General features: G+C 40.2%; 2 protein-coding genes across 3 annotated transcripts; both read right to left on the minus strand.

The window, feature by feature from the left end:
- Positions 1-1,802: 1,802 nt before the first annotated feature.
- Positions 1,803-11,617, minus strand: fgf4 (fibroblast growth factor 4). Its single transcript, XM_051380085.1, has 3 exons — positions 11,173-11,617; positions 9,236-9,339; positions 1,803-6,963 (listed from the first exon to the last, which is right to left on the minus strand). The coding sequence occupies exons 1-3, from the start codon at positions 11,549-11,551 to the stop codon at positions 6,787-6,789; spliced, it is 660 nt and encodes a 219-aa protein (XP_051236045.1). The 5' UTR covers positions 11,552-11,617; the 3' UTR covers positions 1,803-6,786.
- A 6,351-nt stretch (positions 11,618-17,968) lies between these two features.
- On the minus strand, positions 17,969-21,792 carry fgf3 (fibroblast growth factor 3). Of its 2 annotated transcripts, none has more exons than XM_051380083.1 (3): positions 20,444-21,792; positions 19,497-19,600; positions 17,969-19,168 (listed from the first exon to the last, which is right to left on the minus strand). In XM_051380083.1, the coding sequence occupies exons 1-3, from the start codon at positions 20,685-20,687 to the stop codon at positions 18,908-18,910; spliced, it is 609 nt and encodes a 202-aa protein (XP_051236043.1). In that variant the 5' UTR covers positions 20,688-21,792; the 3' UTR covers positions 17,969-18,907. The 2 variants fall into 2 exon arrangements, with proteins under 2 accessions (XP_051236043.1, XP_051236041.1); XM_051380081.1 differs by having other exon boundaries at positions 17,969-19,172.
- Positions 21,793-23,993: the final 2,201 nt, after the last annotated feature.

Genomic DNA, 23,993 nt, shown 5'->3' on the forward strand with positions numbered 1-23,993 from the left:
GCAGCACCTCTGATTCACTTCTTACAGACGTATTCATCCAGGTTTTACCTCCAAAATATCAAACACTTGACCAATCGGGACGGGACGGATCTGTAAACCACTCAAATTAACAGAAACTGGGCTGAACAGAGGTACAGAGGACTATATTTCTCCTCCAATTTTTGGGAGGGGTGAATCTGAGGTAAATCTGGACAAACATCTGAGTCCGGCTTAAATGTGTGTGTGTGTGTGTGTGTGTGTGTGTGTGTGTGTGTGTGTGTGTGTGTGTGTGTGTGTGTGTGTATGTGTGTGTGACAGCTGTGCAGTGCAGGTGTTCTGTCAGACAGATGGTGAGGACATTTGAATGCTCCCAGTAAGCACCTGATTTGCCTCTGGTCTATCCAGAAAGCAGCCATCTATTTCAACACTAGTTTGACATTGTTTGTTTTACTAATTGTAGATTCAGAATGCTGTCAGTCAGCACACAGGACTAGAGGCCCCTTCAGGCAGACTGGTTAGAGTTTTTAAGTCCACGTCGACATATCTGTGCCTGACAGTTCAATTTCAAACCAACTCCGGTCCAATTTGAAAGATTTCAAATAAATTCAAAAGGACCAGTCTCCTCTGTCTCACCATCTCTCTCTCTCTCTCTCTCTCTCTCTCTCTCTCTCTCTCTCTCTCTCTCTCTCTCACACACACACACACACACACACACACACACACACACACACACACACACACACACACACACATACAGACACAGCAAACTCTCCTCGCTGTAAAGCCTTCTTAACTTTTCTTCTACATCTAATAAAACATCAAAACACATTACAAGTGTGTGTGTGTGTGTGGTGGGAGGTGGGAAGGTAATTGACCTAGAATCTCCTCACCTATCTGTGCGTACACTCTGACACCAGTAAATGGCAGTTAAATAACTGGCATCGTTGGTAACTTTTTCTCCCCACACACTGCTCAGCTCTAAAGGCTCTGGCTTTTCATCCCACAGGTGTGTGTTTGAGTTGGAGCACTGTGTTTGTGTATATGTGTCCTGTGCAGCTTGCAGACAATATGAGAGAGGGGCCCTATCTTTAGTCTGGTTTACAGCCTTTAACAAGGCAAGCCTTGGTCTGGCTGTCATTCTGTCATTCTTTCAGGCTGTGATGAGGCCTGTTTTAGCCAGGGCTGCTGCTGAATGGAGGGACAGAAATGCATATGTTGAGATGCTATGTGAACACCTGTCCTGCTCTGGGCAAGGCTACAGTGAAAACATTAAGATGCTGATGTTTCAGTAAGCAGGCACAAGGTTTATGAGATTAAGATTAGCTAATTAGCACTAAATACAAACTATACTAAGGCTGGTGGGAATGGCATTAGTTCTGCAAGTAGGCTATTTGCTAATAAACCAAAATATTGGACAAATTAAATGCTGACCTGATGACTGTGGTAAAGGAAAAGTCAGAGGATCACCGAAGTGACAATTCATCCTGAGTGGAACATGAATGTCTGGGCCACGTTTCATGACAATCCATCCATTGAGACATTTCAGTCTTGATAAAGTAGTGGAGCAAAATGAACAATATTTGCACATTCAGAGATTCTGGAAGTTTTATGAGGTAGAAGGCCTTTTAAGCATTTTAATGTGGAAATTATACTTTTTTTGTGGAAAAAACATCAGACACACATTATTGTTCCAAGAAGACTATTTATATATGTCTTTATATGTCTGGAGGCGATCTTTAAACTCAGATTATGTTGCTTTATGTTATTCATAATTCCCAAATAACAATTATATTCTAGCATGAATACACTCAAGTAATGCAGTGTCAGATATACATATTTTTAATTAAAAAAAGCACTGTACAAAAACAACAATCTTATTAAAAAATACAGATAACAACACACCTTACATTTACAGGATCTCGATTTTATTGTCAACCTCCCTTAAGTTAGACTTTAGTCATGTGCACAGCACATACAGCTGACATTTTATTAGGTCCTGTATAAAACTACAGGACAGCTGATAAAAGTAGTTGATACAAAATTGCCATAAGACCACAGGACTCAGAATCATAGATAGTACAGTATCATATCATCACCTCATGATAAAAAAATATATATTTCCCTGAACGCATGTCCAGGCAGCAGAGAGAAATATATCAACAGTTTACAGTTTAGGAATATAAACCAGTGTGAACAATGAAATCCAGTCATTTCTATAACCATCGAAAGGAGTGTGTTTAAATATACACTCCCTGATACACACCCTCATCAACAGCTCACTATTGATGTTTCATGAGGCAAATTTAAAAACAGCATTTTCTGACTTACTTCTAAGTTGATCAAAGCATGCTGGGTTTTTTTTTTTTTTTTGGGGGGGGTTGTTTCTCCAATTACTCCCTTTACCTCTTATTTGTTGTGCTTACAGGATCCAAAAATGGCTTTTAAATAACTCCAGATCAAAATCTAGAAACAATGTTCTTGTTACTCTGGATAATCCTCAAAAAATTGTCCCTGGAACACAGTAATGGGATTTGACTCACACTGTGACCTGGAAAAAGTCATTCATGGACTAATGTTCTGCAGACTAGACTGCCTGTCCAAATCTGAATTTTTTGCTCTTATGTGACTCAGATCATATTTTTCATGACAGTGTGAACAGCACAAATCACATGGAATCTGATCTTTTCAACTCTGATTTGGGGCACTTTCATATGTGGTCCAAATCAGATAGAGGTCGGATTTATTTTGCAGTGGGACCTCAGTGTGAACAGTCACATCAGAATTCACATGACTTTTACATGATTCTAGATAGACTTGTCATAGATAGGGGCATAGGTCATGCAGGTCATTTCAGGACTGTGGTCTGTTCTGTTCTGACTGGCATCTGATATGGGCCACATTAAAAAATAATGTGAACAGCCAAACAAAAGGAAAATCAGATCAGAAATGAGCACAAAGGCTTGCAGTGTGAACAAAGCCTAACAACCTCCTCTCCTTTCTTGGCAGACACCAAGAGTCACTCTCTTGCCTCCAACTGGTTCAGAATGCAGCAGCTGGAATTCTCACTGGTTTTAACAAATGGCATCACATGACCCCAATCCTCGCTTGATTTCATCTCGAAAAATTGTATATAAATTGCTGTTTATGTTGTTTTATTTTTGGTGAGGTAAAAAATGCTATTGAAATATGTGGAATTCTTCATGATTCTTATTATTTTTTATTAGAAACTTAGCATAGTGGGTAGAGTCTGCTCTATCTGAAAAGTGTCCTGAGATAACTTCTGTTATGATTTGGCATTATACAAATAAAATTGAACTGAATGAAGGGAATTTGGGATCTTAGTACCATTCTGGCTGTTCAAAGTCGAGGCACAAACCTAAAAGGTGACCGTGCTTTTGCTATCAGGGTCCCTCAGCTTTGGAATGTCCTGCCAGAGGAGATAAGGCTTGCAGAGTCAGTGACTTCTTTTAATTCACTTCTTAAACCCCATTTTTATAGACTTGCTTTTATGTCATGCTGTCTTTTAATCTTTTAATTTATGACTATCACTTTCATTGTCCCTATCTTTCATCAGCTTCTTTCCTCTACCATGTTTTTTTCTTCTTGTTATTTCTGCCTTGCCTGTCTTTGGCCTCAGGGCCTTGCACTCTGCTCTTATATTGCCCCCCGAGTATCCTGTTTTTGCTTTGTCTGTCAAAGCACTTTGTAAACTCTGTCTTTAAAGGTGCTATATAAATAAAGTAATTATTATTATTATTATTATTATTATTATTATTATTATTATTATTATTATTAACAGCTTGTTCTGTGGATTATCCAGAGTTCACAGGGATCATTCTCAGTTTTTCAAGGTAAAGATATCATAAACACTTAGTTGGTGACAAGATTTACCTTTTAGCAGTGAGATGGGAAATTGTGGATTTGGAATGCTGTTGGGCAGTACAATTAAATCAAAGAGTGTATCTGTGATCATCAGTGACTGTTAACGTTTAACCATTTGAGCATAAAGTTAGTACAGCAGTCACACACTGCTGACTGCTGATTAACCAAATGAGCTGCCAGAATAGAGGGCTGGCTCAGTGACAGAAGGCAAAAAAGTATTCTACTGTAAACATGATGCCCACCATGCAAAGCAGTGATACTGGAGAACACTGAGCACAGCTGTGCACACCAGACACACCAGTATACCTGCAAGCATCACTGCCGACCAGCTGGGATGTTTGAGAGATTTAAACACTGTAACTAGAGATGTTACAGAACCAGCAGACAGTGGCTTCTGCACTTATTCTGACAATGTATACAATGATATGTATCTCACAGCAGTGAGCCTGCATGCCTTGGATCAGTCTGCACATCCATGCTGGTTTGAAGGAATCGCAGCCTAAAGCCATCACAGTGGCAGTTTGCATATTTGCTTGAGCTATTTGCAACTTAATACCTAGCATGTGTGTTCAGTGTGGCCGGCCTCTGCACTAATGCATCATCAGTCCTACAGAAGGCACTCAACAGAGAAAACAGTACAATCCCAAACAGCAATTTGGCTGGTTACAGCATATGCTAAAGTATGTGGAATGTTAAAACTGAGATTTCAAACTTCTTAAATAAAAGACTGAATAAGAAATCAGGAGAGTTTAGCACAAACAAACTAGAAAACAGGTCAAATATGGTCACCTATTTCTCACCAGTGCTTTTTTCCCCCTGGTTGTTGACGATAGGTGAATTTATTCATCAATTGCATCAAAGCCAGCCAATGGAACGCTCCTCACACCTTCAGACGGCAACTTCCACCCAGCTCCGTTGGTTTAAAACTGTCCTCCCCCCTCCCGGAATACCAGCACCTTCAGTTACTTAGAGGTTATATTTACAAAATATATAAAGAAAAATATAGGGTTACTGGCCCTAGCATATAGTACAGTCCAACAGCTGTCCGTAAATATTTCTTCCATGATTATCCTTTCTAAAAGTAAATCACAGGGTAAAGATAGCCGGAAAGTGACAAGGCGCAACTAGGACAACATGGCTACCAGAGCTGGGCTGCGGTCAACTGCAGAAACTAACAGAGAGACAGAGAGGAAAAGAAAGAAGGATTCTGGGAAATATGGCCACTAAACTGAGCTAGTGCATAGGACAGCTAATGCTGCAGGACGTTAAAGCTTGAGGGCTGTTGGTTTAGTAAAAGAGAGGACACGCTACAGAGAACTGGAAATTGTGCCAAAGTTTGTATCCTCAACAAAATGTATTTGTGAGCTTATTTTATCCTGAGTGTGTTATTGTTTATCACTGCACCAGGAAGTGTATGGAGGGGAAATGCACTTAGTGAGTGACACTGATGTATCGCCTGAGAAATCCCATAAAAAATCTGAAGGAAGAGATACTAACATCAGTAAAGGACTAGTTCGACGTTTTGAGAAATAATTTTTGCTTTCTTGCTGTTAAATCCATATCACTCTCATGTGCATGCCAAATATGTAGCTACTGCCAACAGGTGGTTCGCTTAGCTTAGCACTATGACTTGAAACAGGGGGAAACAGGTAGCCTGGCTCTGTGCACAGTTTGAAAAATATGCTTACCAACATCTTATTTAAGCTCACTACAGGGGAAGATCTAGCGGGGTGGAACCCCCTAAAAAAATGATACAGATTAATTTTAAAAATAATCTGTTAAAATTGTATCTTATGGCATATAATTTAATGATCTGTTATGGCCACATTTTAGACTCAGTGATAGGCCGAAGTTCAATAACGAAAGACACGTATTTGGAGAAATGTCCTAAGAAATAAAACAATGCATTGATTTCTAATGCCACCTTTAGATATTCAGATTCAATGCTTTACTACTGTGTTGCAATAATGTCTTTGAGTTCAAATATCTTTATCTTTTCCAATCAAATATTGGCCGATATACTGAATTATTAAGCTTGGCACAAACTACAATATCTGCTGTCCAAGCAGGCAGACCAGTCCATAAAATAAAGAATAGTCCTATTCCACAGTCAAGGACACAGTTTCTCGGTAGCGTCTCAGCGCTTTAAACTTGCCTTTAAACCCAAATTCCCCACTTATATAATGTCAAAGAGGATGCCTCTTTCTATCTGCAGTCTTATAGGTCTCACTGAGATTGACGGCAGAAAAGTTCAGAGTTCGCCCCCCCTGGCAAAGCTATAAACAGACCAGTGGAGGTTGTGTTTTTTTTTTTTTGACCCCTCCGCTCCTCCTCCTCCTCTCCTCCCCACCTTTCTCTGTCTCTCTCTTTCTCTCTCTCTCTAGCAGTAAGATGATACTGTTTCAATTAGGCTCATGTGCCACACAAAAGAGTGCTAACTTTGGGTAATCAGTACCACTTCTGACACCAAAGACCCCCATGCCTCATTTCTTTTTTCAGGCTAAGACTCCCAAGGGTCCTGTTTCTGTTAAAAATTATACAAAAAAAACTTGGTAAAGTCATAAACGTCTCCTGTGCACTGCTCTGTATTTGCATATTTTCCCATCAGTGCAAAGACAGCATCTAAAGACAGGATTTCATTCAGTAGCAGCAAATATAGGATAAATTAGAAAATGAAAACATAAATAACATTTAGCATCTTGTATCTTTCTCTTACCCGCCCACGGTGAAAAAACAACCCCTACTAAAAAAATACAAAACTGCTGTGAAACATAAATTAAAAAAAATATACATAACAAAAGATCAAATATGATACACTTGCATAAAGCTTGGAGTGAAAGTGCATCATGGTGTGGAGTCCCCCCCCCTCCACCCCATCCCAACTTCCCCGTCTCCAAATTGAGGTGAAGTCTATTTATGAGGCCACTAGATTCTTGGCAAGAAATGTGTCACCGTCATGGCGGGTGACACTCGGTTTCCTCTTTTTGTTTTGCCGTTCTTACTCAGTCCGATGTACATCCTCGGGTAGGCTACTGACTCGTAGGCGTTGTAGTTGTTGGCGAGGAGCTTCTCCCTGAACTTGCACTCGTTGTTGTAGTGCAACTGAAAGAAAAAAGAGGGAGATGTGAGGGTTATTTGAAAATGCTGATTGTTTGAAGGGAAAGACAAAACCAGGACATTTATTTTATTTTATTTTTTTTGGGGGGGGGGGGATTGCGAGTCTGTATTGTTTGGTGTGATTACTATCAAACAATTGCTGTATTTCTGACTGCAGGACTATTGTACATTAGCTGTTTAAGTCAGAGATTTAAACAAAAAATGAGATTATGAAATGATGAATGATGTGAGTGAGGCAGGACTCGGGACACCATGCTCTGATTGTGCTCATTTCTCGCAGTGAGTGGAATAATAGCTGGTGAGCTGGAAATAATAAGGCTCTTTCCAACTGAGTTCATGTGTTGTATTCTTCTAAGAACCAGGAAGTGCTGTTTGTCCATCTGGAATGACTACACATTGGTTCTCATTATCGCTGAACTGGATTGTTTTGCACCAGTTTTTCCTAAAATCATCCCTAAGGTTGTGTGTAAAGCAATCCTTTTACTAGCTAATTTCACATCAGTTATTGACTATGTTGGGTTGCACTATTAAAACTTGAGAAATTGCTTACTTAGCAACTGAAAACTTAATGTGCCCCTCCAGTCAAAAATGTGCTTTTCTTCTCATTCCTACACTATTATGTTTGATCTTCACTGTGCATAATGATGTATGTGCAGAGTTTGACACTGGAAGGACGTTTTCACATTCATCTGCTGAAAGTTATAATAATGTGACATCCCTAATAGTTTGGAAGTTAACACTGGTCCAATATGCAACTTCTACAAGAGTAATGTAGAAACTTGAAGGTCCAAGTGCACATACACTGAGAGCAGCATCAGCATCAAAGGCTGTATTATATCATCCAAACAAACTGCACAACAGTGTTTCAGAATGAGTAATAAATGCAATTTAGAGTTAGTGTTGGTTGGAAATATCTGATTATGCTAACCTCAGCATAGCTGTTAACTCATTCAGTCCGATGTTATTACATACAGTTGTAATTTGGGGCATATTGTATTATTTCTGTGATCTGTAATTTCAAATCTTCCCAGTTTATATCATTATTAAACAGTGTCAGGTCAAACATGTTGACTACACTCCTTATTACTTATTTTAATCCAAACAGATCATATATTCAGTGTTGGGCACTAAGGCATTACTAATATTACAGTAGTAATGTAACTTCCCCCAGTAACTAGTAATGTAACTAATTACTAATACATTTAATTTCATAATATTACAGTTACCCCTTTGTTGGCACCCCCTACGGATTTGAAATCCAACTATCCAATCACATCCTTGGATTCATTTTTGTAATCGTGAAGGAAAATACTTTGGAAAATGTTACATTCAGCAGCTGGAAATATTCCATTACTTTGATTTTAACAAACAAAACTGGATTTTAATCATCGTAAGTCTGAAGTTTGGGGAGAAAGGACACAATTACCAATCTTGTGGGGAGTAGTAGAAAAGAGAGTTTAAAAGAGTAACGAGTAATGAGTAACCAACACTGCATATATATCAGCAAGCTAATTTATATTTTGTCCACTGATAAGGTTGCAGTGGTATGAAAATTGACCGTCGTCATGTACACATTGCTTATCTATTGTATTTAATTATACTGTATTCGTTTTACTTTTGAAAATTGTATCCTACCGTATTAATGTTATTAATAATAATATATAAATAATATTTATATAATAATATAAAAAATAAAGGACATATTTTGTGAAATTATAATAAAGTGTTTGTTCAAATATACACTTAGTATATATATAGTATAGTCAAGTGTGCAGTACCCTATACCGTGAAACCATGGTATTTTCAAACCGTGAAACTATCTTATACTGTTGCAGCCCTATTGTAGTATCACTCTCCCCTCGCAGGTATAAATATTTAGTAATGAATCCTCTCTGTGATGCATCTTATTTCATTTATTTATTATTATTATTATTATTATTATTATTATTATCAATAATTATAACCGGATTATTTAATTTCATGGTTTTCTAGTGAAAAAGTTATTAAACACAAGGCTAGGTTTGCCTGTTCGTTCTTTTTTTTTTTTTGTCTAAGAAATTTTTGTTTTAGTGATTTCAGGCTTTGTCCATTGTTGAAGGGTAATTTTTGCTGTTGTCCTTTTACTTCAAATTTGAATTTATGTCTTGTAGTGTGACTCATGGCATTAATGGTATTCCCTTATGACCAGGGCTGTGACCACACTGAAGTCACACATTTCTTGGTGACAGACAGTCAGTTACGCCGTTCGTACACTCACAGATCCATACAGCTTTCCTCGCCGGTTCATGGCCACAAAGAGTCCACTGCGAACGCCCAGCAGGGTCACCACTCCTCTCTCCACTGGAGAGATCTGAAGAAGACCTTCAGGGAAAACAAAGCACGCACACTGAAACAGAACAGTCTGATGTAGAGAACCAACATGTGTCCTAGTTGATGAGCCAGATAGACCATAGCAAAGCTAAATAATTCAGTTTCTGTCTGAGATTGAAGCTGATGGCTCTTAGGCATATGAACATTTTAAACACATTTAGACATTGGTCAACAATTCAATGCTCAATAACAAATGTGGATTAGCTGTTCCAGGCCTTTATTGGGTATGTGTAAGCCTGATCCATACTAGATAGATAGATAGATGGATAGATTCTTTATTGTCCTTTTCAGGAAATTTGTTGCCAGTGTGTACATACACGTTTACACACAACATTACCACAGGATAGACATTTAAACACAGCATGAACATCTAAACACAACACAGGTAATAAACTACAGCTTTGATTGGATCCAAAAAACCCCGCCTAACCCAACCCAAGCCCGAAAAAGTTCTGTGTGAGCCTGGATCACAGAAGCAGTTTTGGGGCCAAGATCAATCCAAACTCTTGAAATAAATAAATAATTAAAACAGTTTATTACTGAATTAAACTACATTGTGCTTAAAACTAATAAACAAACAAAAATCAACTCATTAATTACAGTTGCATGCATTGTTAAGAAGAAATATATATATATATATATTTTAAAAAATAAATATAATTCTGTCTGAGCCTGACTTATGGCAGTTGTTTTGGGCCCGAACCTGGCTGGTCATGTCAGTGAATTCTTACACCCATGACTAACATGAAAGTTAGTGAAATTCTGATCAAATTCAATTCTGATGTTTAACCAAGCTATTTTAACCCAGTTTAACTCACAAACTGAGCTTAAGATATATCCAAATATTGTATGAGAAACAGGGCTGAGAATGTGTGGGTTTCAGTAGTCACAAAAAGAGAAAGACTTTTCCTGAGGCTCGCTGTAACAACAAAATAACAGGAGGTAAACAGCATTAAATGCAGACATATATGAAGGTTTACTGAACCCTGCTGATGCAGTTTGTCATTTGGTCTTGACAAGCTGTGTGTGTGTGTGTGTGTGTGTGTGTGTGTGTGTGTGTGTGTGTCCTTTGTTCCTGCCATCATTTGCTTTACAGTGGCTTGGATTCCTCACAGAGATTTTCTGTAATGTATCTCCCTGAATTTGTATGCCTTGTCTTTAAATAGTACAGAGGAAAAAACAACACGCTGGAAGTTCCTCAAGGTAGCTTGTCAGCTCCATCAGAGCAGTATCGCAGTCTCTGTCTTTGTCACTTGAATATGACACAGCTGGGGATGACAGGGATTACATTTGACATGTTAGGTAAATACATGTTCGTTGCTCTTCGTGTCTGCAAATGTGACTTTATGTTGGCCGGACCGCCGGGGGTTAATCTATCTTAACAGATGGGTCTATACGCCGTGTCCTAACTTTAGGTGCTGGCTGGCCGCTGGCCTGGATCACAGCGGGCTCTGGTTACACACGAGGCGGACAGCACTCAGCACTGTCCTCAAGCACTACGGAAGGACTCCAGATGTTGGTCGATCAATAAACTGTTTACTGACTGAGCAGCATCTCCTTCAGTGCTGATTGGAGTGGAAAGTAAAGGTCGGATCAGGTGTCAGCAGGTGCTGTATTAGTCAGTGACTGAAAACATTCTCTAATAATATGTTTTAATAATTTAGTTCTTATTTCTACAAAGCTTATTAAAACAGAATATCTCAGCTTTAATGTTGCTTTTGTTATTAATGTTGTTTAAAACCACCTGGGCTATACAGTAAACTGTGAGTTAACCAACAAGAAATACATAAATAATAATTGTATTAAATAATTGGCACAACTTACTGTGACGATTTTCGTTGTGTACTCCCGTTATTCTACCGTCCGGTAACACCTGAATATGAAAGCCGATCCCCACGTTGCAATAGAGGCGCCGTAACCTTTTTATGCCCAGGAGGTAGTCGCTGTCCCGGCTGACCTCCTCCCGCTTCTCCCCCGGGATCCGCGCCAGGGACCGGGAGTAAAGGGCCTCCCAGCGGTCCGCTGTCCCGTTCAGGCCGGGGACACATCCCGCCATTCCGGTCACAAAGCCCAGGACCAGGACGGTGCGCAGGGCCGCCAGAGAGCCCATCCCGGGTCTGGCTCTGAAAGCAGCCTCCCGGCGTTTGCCTTTCCAATGAAGAGAGAATAAAAAGAAACAGCAGCGTGTGGAAGTTGCGCTCATTCCCAGACCGACCGGCGCACTGGCTTCAGCGCCGGAGCGACATTGATCTGCATGGACGCTGTGCAGCCATGCCTCTATATTTATACCTGCAGACACATTACATCACAGCTCCACACTTAGAAGAAACTTACAAAGTACACTTTCACATTCAGGCGTAGCAAACAGAGCCGGGGGCTTTATTGAAATCAAATAATAGCTGTCTTATCTGAGAGCAAAGCCAAGAGTTTTTCGCAGATAAATGAATAAAGGCGTTATTATAATAATAAAAAAAAACTTCTTTGTGTGAGGCTTTCATTATCAGTAACAGAATATCATAATTTATGTATGGGAGGATGTAAAATAGGAAACGGTCAAGTTAACAGACCGTGGTGTCGAGACAGGAGACAGTTCTATAAATGAACAATAACAGGAAAAAACACAGGTCCAATTCAACCAAATGAGAAAAGCGCTAACTTAAGACTGGAAGAAGGGAAATCATGCCCCGGGCCCTTATAGAAAACAATGGCAAGACTAAATAGAGAGTTTACAGCATGATAAGTAGTCTGTCATTGTTGGCCAAGACTTAACACAGTTCTGACGTTAACTGCAACACTTGTCAAGTTTGTCAACTGTCATACTGTATGTGTTAATAGACCATGTATCATAGTATCCGTTTCTGTAGTAAAATAAATAAACCTTGCATGGCATGTGAAAATATATTTAGGTTATTGTTTAAAGGAAATACCTTTTAAATAGTTTATCTTAATCCTTATTAAAGACACATAGGTTTAGCATACTCCTTAATTCAAACAGCCTAAAGTTTGTTTTGTTTATTTCTTCTTATTTTTTAGACAAATCTCTGTTTTTTATTCAGGGATGTTGTGGACCTTCAGACCTTTAGGCAGAATCAAGAAAGGTAGTATCAAATTGATTTAATATATTTGTTTTTAACATTCAAATACTTCTCACACGAATAGATTTGTGTTGAAATGAGTTGCTGTGTTGATGGTGTCATGGCAGCACGTCTTTGATGTGTCATCCTTGACAGTCTTTCAGGTGCACTGGTGCATTGCTTGGATGTCCATTGAAATAAACCGAACTAAACAGCTTACCCTCCCTTTATTTCAGCATTTCATTATCCCTGTTAAATCTATGTTGAACAACAACATTTACCCTCTCTGCTGAGTGTCCCATTATTTATCTTTATGTTTGAGTACTGAAGGGTCTTCCCTCCCCGTCACCACAAAGACACAGTCCTTTGATCTCTGGGGTGGCTCGGTCCTGCTCCTCATTGACCACGCATGAAATGTTTTCTCACGTTCGCATTTGGCTGATCTTCAATGTATGACAACATTGTTTCTTTGTGTGCGGAAAAATAGCACCGTGAATGCAGTCAGATCTTAGAGGCAATCCTGTGATGTTGAGGCCCCTGGTAGATGACTACCAAGCCCCAGAATTGCTGACATACCAGCAAACCAACAGGGCCCAGTCTGGTGGTCCAAAGGACCTTCAGAAAGGATGGACCAAAAGAACAACCAGTGGTCCATCAAAGCTCCGCTGACAAGGACCAGCATAAGGGCCATCATATAAAATCAATCAACCCCCAGGACTACTGATGGACTGCTGGACCTGCAGGACTTCTGATGGACTGCTGGACCTGCAGGACAACTGATGTACTTCTGGACCTTCAGAACAGCTGATGGACTACTGGACCTCCAGGAGAACTGATGTACTTCTGGACCTTCAGAACAACTGATGGACTGCTGGGCCTCCAAGACAACTGATGGACTGCTGAGCCTCCAGGATAAATGATGTACTGCTGGACCTTCAGGACAACAGATGAGCAGCTAGACCTCCAGAAAAAACGTGTGGACCTCTGAGCTCCAGTGTAGCTATAAGGCTAAACGATCACATCACCTTCAGAAAACAGGATCGCTGACATACCATCAAACCTTCAGGAAAACTGAAGTTTGACGGACCTCTGCAACACCAATATCCTAGATGGCTGAAAATCCATCAGGCCTCCAGGACAGCTGATGAGTTTTTTGATCACCAGGATAATTGGACCACCATGTATCTCTGAAGAAGTGGAGGGCCACTGAACCTCCTGGGTAGCTGGTAGACCACACTACCAACTTATAGGAGCCAGGTAATTTGGCTGACCACATGATTGCCAAGACAGCCTCATCTGGCTGGTTCAATGTTCCAATGAAGATCTGGCAATGTATGTGAGCCAAATAAAGTTGGATTGGATTGGATTGGATGCAGACCTGCAGGTGCAGTGCTGTTGCTGTCCATGGTTCTGTAATCTCTTTCTATCACTTTCAAATAAAATTATGTTAAGATGTTTCCCTGGAGTCATGCAGAGATTTGTAAATTATGTACAGCTTTATTTTTTGTTTATGTTGTACTGAAGCCATTGTGGTTTTATGTGTGCAATGAATTATGCTGAGGGAAAGAGGTTTTAGATTTCACTGAGTGACAGCTGGAATACAGAGCTTAAAATGTCTCAACAGCATTTGTTTGCTCATTTGTTTATTTATCATTTTCAAACCTCTGCATCTTCTTGTAATACATAAATACAGGACAATGACAATGCCTTTTGAATTTACTTTTAGTCAAACAGCATTATCATTGATTATAACTATGTTTGTATTGATCCAACAGCAACAACTTTTAAAGTAAGAACCTTCGAAAAAAAAGTTACTTCCAAGACTGAAAATATGGTGTACATACCGTGAATAAATCTTCTGAATGTTGTGCTCATGACAACTTAATTCAGTCATTATTAGGGCAGAATTCAACCCATTATTTCTTTGAGTCACAATTTATTTGGATAGTCCGCCCAGTATTTGAAAAAATGTTACTGTTTGGCTTTGTCTTTAGATGTTTATCTATAATTAGTATTATGTGACAATTCATTAACCTACCCTAAGCAAGCAAGTTTTTTTTGCCTAAACCTAACCAAACCTTAACCACAGTGATGTAATATCAAGTTTAATCTCAACTAATCGTCCTTTTCCTTGTTTCTTGCCCTCATTCCTTTTTTTCCAGCAGTAATAGTTAGCAGCTACTGAAAAACAATAAAACAGTTAAACCACCCAGTGTATCAGACACTAAACATTCATCTTTTCATATAGCAACATGGGTTCCTGTCACACACATGTGAAAAGGTGTCCTACCTGTTAGTGAATGTGTATATCCAGTGTCATGTTCTATATATCCAAACAGAGGAGGAGCGATGTTTCTTCTGACATTGTTGTCACAGTACAGTTGGATGCTGGCCAGCTAGACAGCTGTTACTGAACTGCTGCCACACTGGATTCAGTAAGTGACTTGTACTGGTTAATTTGTCCACATTATGTAATTCCCTGTGGAAAATTGGCGACATGATGAGTAAAAACCGGACATTAATTCTACTGAGCTTTTATTGCCAGATACTGTCTTTAGAAGGTTTTATGTAAAATAGTGTATTATCCAGGCTTATAAAGGCAAAACATTCATTCAGTAATATTTAGATTATTGGTGTACATATAAGCAACATTGGAAACACAATCCACTGAGTGAAATCTCAGTTTGTAATTGTGTTTTAGCTGAGCTTTTGCAAACCAAATATTTTCATTGATCATTTTGATGCGGGTTGAAACGTCACTTAAGTCAAACAGAATTGCCTTTTTTATATTGGGTTACTACTTCAAACTCTGAAAGGATTGGATATGTCTTGTGTTTACTGGCTGCCTGCAGAGGGCATTGAACAGCAAAACTGAGACAGTCAGATTAGATGCACACTAACATGAGGCAACACGGCCACCAGTGTCTGGAAGAGAGACAGCTGTCTGCCTCTAGGGGTCACTATTTACAAATGAACATTCACAAATGTACTGCAGTCGCCTGCTTGAGCTCAGAGACCATGTTTAAAACACCATTCTACTTTTATAATACTGTTTTACCTCTGTATTCCCCTCTCCAGAATACTGAAAAACTGAAAACTTGAACTCAACATAATTCTCTCTGGTAAGCATTAATCTATTGTTATATACATGTAACATGAAGATGATAGCGTAGCAAAAAAAAATTAGTAACTTGTATTAAAGAAAAAAGTGTGTGCACCCAGAGTGAAAGAAAAAGTGCTTCTCAAATGGAGGGTACTTAAATTATCAGTCATGCATAATTCCTAAAATAATAATATCGTAAATTCAGTATATAATGTAATTTAAATGCCATCTTAGTGTTATTGCATGAAGACACAAACTGCTTTACCATAAATTTGAAATGAAGCGTTTAACAGTTTTTTAAAAATCAATCCAACACTGATGGTGCACTGCTATATTGTACCACATATTTTGCTCGGTCAGGCGGTACTTGGCTGAAACATTTAATTTCAAAGGGGTACATTAATTTAAAAAGTTCAAGGGCCCCTCTTCTTAGGCACCCCTTTTAAACAATTAATAAGAAGTAAGTAACATCTTTATTAATGGTGTAACTAATTTACTGGTGATGTACAGATCATTTATAAGCTTTTAGTAAGACCATCTTTTTAGGTTCAAAAGATTGTGAATCATTTTGGCTGTTGTTTTTATAAATGTTGACAATCCAATAATAAATGCAGTCTGGCAGCCCAATATGTCTTTGTATTTCTGGTTTAAATGATCTATTTACTTTTCATAGGGCCAGTTGTTACAACTTGTAAGCCTTTATAAGATTTTTACACCTAGAAGAACAGCATTAATTCTCATCTTACTGAAGCTGTGGATCCTGTGTTTCCCTCTTTGGATGATGGGCTTAGAATGATTCAAATCTTATGCAATTCTCATCAAAATGCTCTCTAAGGAATCCTTATCCCTGAACCCATCAGCCCAGCAGATATTGCGGATGAATGTGGTTTTATATGCCCGGCTGATTAATCTTTAATGGGATGCCACAGATGTTTCTATCTGTGCACGAATGGAAGATACATGTTGCTAAATAAACTAGACAAGCAGGGAGAGGGGCCACAAAAGGCCCTAACCTCACTGCAGTCCAGAATTCCTGTTGAGTAATATTAGAGTTTGGCATTCATAAGAAGCCATAGCAAGGTGTTACACTTTGTATGACACAGTTTCTGCTTTCAGGAGGGCCTGCCTTGTTTATCGACTCTGTGGCTTTTGGTCGGCGTTTCAAAAAAAATCCCAAAAGTCTCAGGCGGCATCGCTTCCCAGGCCCCCCTTGGGAGGAGCTATTGTTCGGGCCAGGAAGCCTCCCCAGCCCTCAGGTATAGAATGACAAGGCTTTATATGCAGCTACCTATAGATGGGAGTGAGGCAAGGCTAAACCTGAACATCCAAAAGAATCCGAATGTTGCTTGTGATGAATTTTACATTGATGGTCGTCTTTGTAGTTTGTGCTTGGCTGTGTTGCAGCAACAGGTGTGGTACTTTAACATATGAGCCGCAGCGAGGCGAGAGGAATAATGTCACATGTAGATTCACATGTACTTCTCTCCTTAAGGGATTCTTAATTTAATCCCACAAATCATTGTTGGATTATATGTGTTTTAGTACTAAAAGGGACTAAGAAACTATGAAATAATCATTAGGTTTACAATACTGACAGTATCACAGCTGTTGTGATATTATATGTAAAACTGGTCTCAAAAAGTGCAATTTTGAGGTACTTGTATTTTCCACTGTATGTTACTTTCACTTCACTATATGTCAAAGGGTAAATATAACTATTAACTTCACTATATTTATCTTACAGTTTAATTTAAAATTTAAGATTTAGATTGTTTGATGATTAACATTTTAGATACAAAATGACCAGTTAGGAAATATGATGTATCATACATGTAACAATTCATATAAATAAGTTAAAGTTAATATTTAATACTGTGCTTTTACTTCAATTAAATTTTGAATGCAGGATTTTTACTTGCAGCACAATGTTTTTACATTCTCGTATTGTTAATTTTAAGTATGTGAGTACTCAATTAAAAGTAGAAGCCCAGCATTAACATTTTTACTTAACATAGCTACTACAAGGATTTTTTAACTGGTTATGGTCATGTGGAGTAGCACAATGGGTCTGGGTAAAAGTCCTGCTACTTTACTCTTTTTGTTAAAAACAAAATGTTTCCGATTTTCAAAGAACTGCGCATGACAGAACAGAAGAAACAAAAACTGAAACAGAGACTTCATCATCTCACATACAGTATATTAAGTGTATTTAAACACTTAATGTATAAAATGTTTTCCACAGAAAAATCTCAATTTACAATTATGATTAATTTAACTTTAAAAACAGATTTTGTTTCACTTTGAGAGAATAATGTATCTTGAATGGTAAATGATTCCACTGCTGCATTTACCTCTCTACTAAACCACAAAAACATGTCTTCTTTTCAAGAGAAAATGATACGATTCGAGATCAAATGAAAGAAAAGTGGGAAGAAACAAGCCAGCAGTTTCCTTGGGTCAGTACCATTGTGTTTTATGTTGGAACTAGGTGGTGAGTGGAAACAAACTGCAACATTATGCAGAAACAATCTTATCAATAACTTACAACACAGGCAACAAATAAATATTCATATCATTAGTACAATATACAAAGTACATCTTTAAGTTTACAGACAGTAGACTATCACATTGTAAGAATGTTGCAAAAATATTAACAGGATCTTGTCTCCCACTCAGTGTCCCTCTGCTTCTTAATGTGAATCTGACCAAAAGTGCTTTGCTGTGTAAAGTCCTCTCTTCAACAACCATCGTGTTTGTAAGCACTTCAAGATAGCAAAATATTTCACAAATGCAAAGCAGTAGAGTCACTGTACAAGCATAGTGCATACTGTATTTACAATAATAGCTCTGTGTGAAGTTGATGGTAAAATGATTTATTGTACCAAAGAAGAACTCTTTACAAAGCTGGAACCTTTCAACTACCTATATTATTTGTTTAAGACAGTAGCATTATGAAGAAGTCAGGCCTCAGTAAATAAAAGATGTTACCGCTGTGTGTGTGTGTGTGTGTGTGTGTGTGTGTGTGTGTGTGTGTGTGCTAAAGTCTCTCTGATATATGTGCCCCAACGCTTGTTGTGGCCCCATCTTTCCTTCTTCCTTCTATGGATTTGTTTCTGTGCATCAACAACAAAAACTTCCAGAAGGCAGGATCCACCAAGTTTTTTTTTCCTCTGTTGCAATCAAGCTACAGTATGTGCCAAGATTAGGGGTCCATGTTTGGATTAGTCATAGGGCCACAGCTCCCTCTTCCAAAAGTCTCCTCAGTCATCTTGCCTTCGGCCCTGGCCTGTCCTGGCACGGTGCCGGCGTCTCCGGTGATCACCGCGGCTGCTGCTGTGGTGGTGCGTGTGGTGATGAGCACTCTGACTGTCTCTCAGCCGCCTCACCATGTCATGGTCTTTGTTGCCCAGCACCCGAGGCAGGAAAAGTGAGGCTTTGTCCGTGCTTCGGGTTTTAAAACCTCGCCGCGGCCGGCCTTTGCCGTTAATGGAAACATACCACTGCCGCTTGGCGCTGGCTCGCCTCTTGCTGCTGCTGCCGCCCCCTGGTGGCAGCGGTTGCTCCGTGGAATGGTGGCGGGAGGCGTAGGTGTTGTACCCCAACTCATGGATTCGCTCCACAAACTCACACTCTCTGGTGAACACTTCCTGGGGGGATGAGAAGGAAGATAACAGTGAGCCACATTTATCCTGCAGCCTGCCATACGTTTTTGATTCACAGGGCAGCCCCTTAAACACGTTGCAAGTGTTTGCATTCAGTCGAATGCCACCACTATCTGACACCAGATCAGTCCTAAAATGATACAATTTACATGAACACGTAAGGTGACAGCAGATAAACACTGAAACCAAATCATCCTGTCTCGTCATATGTGAGGCCTTTAAAGTGCCATCCTTGGGCTAGTTTCAAACAGAGCTGTATGAGCACACAGAAGGTGACACATTAGATGATGAGATGGAATCTGTACCCACCGAGGCATACAGCCGGCCTTTGTCGTTCATGGCCAGATATCTGCCAGAGAAAAGCCCTTTTATGGCCACAACACCCACATCCACGGCTGTGATTTCCATGATGCCTGCAACACACAGAAACACACTTAAATGTAACATATGGCTGTTTACTATGCCAATCATTCTAGTTAAAAATATTTGAAAGATTCACTTTTTGTCTCTAGATGTATTAATCACTCCACTAATGAATCCACAAAAGTAAAACATGCAAATCAAGTTCACTCTTAACTAAACAAACCTTTAAAGTAAATGAATTCACTTCTGGTTGTATTTCCCACCTCGCGCCGCCCAATTCAGAGCGTTTATTGGCTTTTTTTAATCAGTGCTTGATTAGTCAATAGCCTATTGAGCGCTGTAGAAAGCCTCTAATGGCCGCTGATTAGATAAATACATCCGTTAGGACAGCGCCTTGTCCCGCCTGGATGTTTTACTTTGGCTGATACTTCTAATAGAGATTAACCTGCATGTCGGCACACAACACACACACACACACACACACACACACACACACACACACACACACACACACAGAAGTAACTGAAGTAGTAGTAACTGACAGTGAAACTCTGATAGATCCTGATAGATTAATCATATCAGAATTTACTAAAGTAGATTGACACAAACACATAAACAACATCATAATCGAATATACTGATTAGTGCACCTTTTAATATATTAAACTTATATTTAAAACATTATTTAATTATTTAAATTAAATCAGTTTCATTTATTTCAACCAATCTGAATGAAAAAATGTAATTTAGCAACTTGAATTTAACACTTTGAATCAAGCGATCCTTTCCACAGAAAATAAACCACATCGTGTCACATCATTTGTCATTATCATGTTTATATTTGTCTATAATAGTTTTGCCTGTGTTGGTGCGTAAAACCAAGTGAATACTCACTAAACGGGTTGTTTTCCTCCAGTGAGCCATCTATTTTCCCGTTAGGATGGATTTGTAAATGGTATTTAGTAGCGCAGTAGAGTTTCCTGCGTCTCGGCGCTCCTCCAAGGTGTTCATACACTCCTCCGCGGCCCCCGGCATCCCTCCGCTGCCGGGGGTCACAAGTCTGGCTCCGGTCGCAGCTGGCCCGGGGACTAACGGGATCCGAAAGGCTCAGCAACACCAGCAGAGGTATCATCAGCATTGTGGCATGGCCAGGAAGCGACTATTTTGGTGAAAAAACCGAAAACTCCTGCCCGGTTCTCGGGGTCCCATTAAAGTCTCGGGGCCCCAACGCTCCAGAGCTCCAGACTTGCGCACATCCGAGCCAGAGAGACACCGCTGACAGCACAGCCGCCCCCGAGGTAGGATCCGCTCCACGCCTCTGCTGCTGCTGCTGCTGCTGCTGCTGGAAATCCCTCCTGCTAGTCTGACTGAGAGCCTGTGCTCAGACTGAGAGCAGATATAAAAGAAGCTTGTGGCGACAATAGGCTGAACTCCGACCAATTGATACAAAGGAAAGGGGGAGGCAAAAGGTATCAGCCCTGTGTGAAGTGAGAGACTGCGGCGTGGATAAAATTACACAGTGGCTGAGTGCGGAACAGCTCTCTCCTCTGAACTCCTCTTCAGAAATATCCTGAATGAGCAATTAGACATCCCAAATTATACAGGCGGGCTGAGCCAGCGCCAGGGACTGCGACAGGTGAGGAATAACACTGTTGCTGGATGTCATGAACCTACCTTAACTTTTAAAACAACTTAACAGAGTACAAAGGAACTTATTTCACTGTTGGATTCAGACATTTCTCCTCATTCTCTTGTACTTATCTGCCAAATTTCTGCTAGTGTAAGAAGTTTTCTGAAATAACAAAAATGTTATGGACTTTTGGGAGGTCTACATCTACTTGAAGTATAAATATTAACCCCCATCAACAGGTGCTTTCTAAGCCAGCCCAGTAAAGCCATCATGACAGGCTGAGGTCAATACAATAAACATTTTTTGTAATTTGTAATTTGCCTTAAATCAGAGCTCCCTGCTGCCAGCACAGTCCTGCATAGATCCACAGAGTTCTTCCAGAACTAGTTGACAATTAAGCCGCCACTGCAGGTAAACCTCAAACCTCTTCACTCAGCAGTTAAAAGTTCACAGCCTTCTTTGTTTTCAAGGATTTATACACTCCTTCCTCCCCCTGACCTGTGAGCTCTGCCAGCTAATGCTAATGGTCAAAGTTAGATTAAGAAAAAGAGACAAATGGTCTGTCACTGGGGCTTCCTCCATGTGCCACAGAGCAGCTCTCCTGTGCGTTATTCTTTATCCTTCACCCAAGCAATGGTTTGTCCCAGACTTTTCCCATCCTAATGCCCCGGCTCTGGTGAGGCAGCAGCCGGTGGGCGGAAGAGCAGCAGGCTAAATGACTACTGCCTAAATTGCTTCCATCTTGGTCGCATTATGGTTTGCATTCTGGTAATTAGCACCATCATCTACAAATCTCTCTGCCCTTTGGCGCTGCTCCACTGCTGCTATGAAGGTCTCTGCTGAGAATCCCCCAGAGAGTCGATGGTTAATTTGTCTTCCCCTCCCATACATCACCCAGCTAGCTGCCTCTGTCACTTTATTTACCCCAGTGATCAGAAAAAGGCAGCTCTTTTAATTACAAATGTGTGCACATTATGTCTCTGAGACCTCTTGCAACTCAGACAGCACACCAAAACATCAGCCGGGCCGTGTGTATCAGAGGTTGTTCTGGTGGCCTTTTCTAAGTGAGACGTTCTTGATGTGGTTAAATGCTGGAAGAGGGTGGAACCTCAGATGTGGTGTGCTGTTTCTCTCAGAAACTATTTTAATTACGCTCCCCTCCACGCCGCCCACAAAGCATCCCAGCAATAAGCAGGGCAAACGCTCTCAATTTGTGATGCACACACACACACACACACACACACACACACACACACACACACACACACACACACACACATCTTCACATTAGGATAAGTGTGTTGTTGTTTTTAATTTTTTAGGGTTAGAATTCCAGTTATGAAACAGTGCTAAATCTAACTTTTAGGCCTCATTCAGATCTCGTCTCCAGATGCATTTGAGCAGGATTGAAGGGTTAGGGTTAGCCCCATTTTTGACCTCAATACTTGGTCGCTCCCTACACAAACCTTGGTGGAAAAGTCCAAACTGTATATTTTCAGCAGTGGGTTGTATCTAGAAAAGATTTTCATAATCTTACAGATCTACTTCCTGCTGAGTGTTATAAAATGTCGTTTAAATACGCAAACTGTACCACGCTGTTGTGCTTGTGTTCTTCCCTGAAACGTTGCACAGATCGCAGCAGCAGCCAACATAGTCTGTAGAAACTTTGGTTTCAGCCTGGGAAAGCATTTTTCTCTCTGTGGGGACACAGAGACACCTTTGACGATTTTCCCTCCGATGTAATTTCTGCCGCTTAAGGCGTCTCTCGTCAAAACAATAACAAAAAAGTATGTTTGATGATGTGGTAAAGTAGCGTGGGATCATGGGAGTTGTTGTCTTCACCACCATTGCTGTCATTACAGTCCACTTCTCCCAGTTAGGTTTCTACCAGGAGACCAATGAGCCACAGAGGTCTCCTCCTCTCCAAAACAAACAGACCCGCTGGTTAAAACCACTAAAAACACTGAATAAAGCAGTTCCACCTTAAAAATCACTGCTTCTCCTATACAGTAAGGTAACGTTTCTGGTTCAATCTGTTTTTTTGTATCTTTGTTGCTGAAAAAATCATTTAATGATGTCTGATTGGGTCTCATTTTACAGGGCTGAGCCAGATTTTTCAAATCCATCTGTTTTGGGCTTTATTGCTGAAACACATATTACCTAAGACAGAAATGACCTGCAGTCATCAGAAAAGAAAGCATAGGGTTTGGATTAAAGAGCAGCAGACCTTGAGGACGATCCACCCAGCCAGATTGACTGGACAGGACCAGCCCATCAACAGTGGGTGCTGTCGCTCCAGGAGGAGAGCATGAGAGCCAGATAGGAGCCATGCTGGTCGGGCTTAGCTGCTTTTCTAAATGGGAGTCAGGCTGGCCAGACAACAGGAAATCAGAGACTGTTGTGCCCAGATCTTTACAGAGACCTGCTTCATCAACATCCTGGATCAACACTTTAAAGGCGGACCATGTTCCAAGCCGACAGAGTGTGTGTAGCATGAAGGAATAGCCTTGTGTTGAATAATGATGAATACACATTCCTTGAATCCTTGATTCTTCATGTTGGTGGAAAGCTGGTGACAGACCTGAGACCTGTGGCAGTGAAGCCCAGTTAGACTCTAATTTGGACTCTGTCTGATTAAGGTCCCAGGGTGGGTCTCAATTCCTCAGAACCAAGTGGACCCTTGAAGACGTCTAATGTACTGAGTGTTAACGTTACAAATGGGGCAAGGTTAGGGTTAGAGCATCAAAGTGTGTCTCAAATTAATTTTGAGCTATCACTTGTATCGGATCTGGCCTCCCTGCTCACTTTTGAACC

The sequence above is a fragment of the Dicentrarchus labrax genome, unplaced genomic scaffold (genome assembly GCF_905237075.1).
Source record: "Dicentrarchus labrax unplaced genomic scaffold, dlabrax2021, whole genome shotgun sequence".
NCBI classification, from domain to species: Eukaryota; Metazoa; Chordata; class Actinopteri; family Moronidae; genus Dicentrarchus; species Dicentrarchus labrax.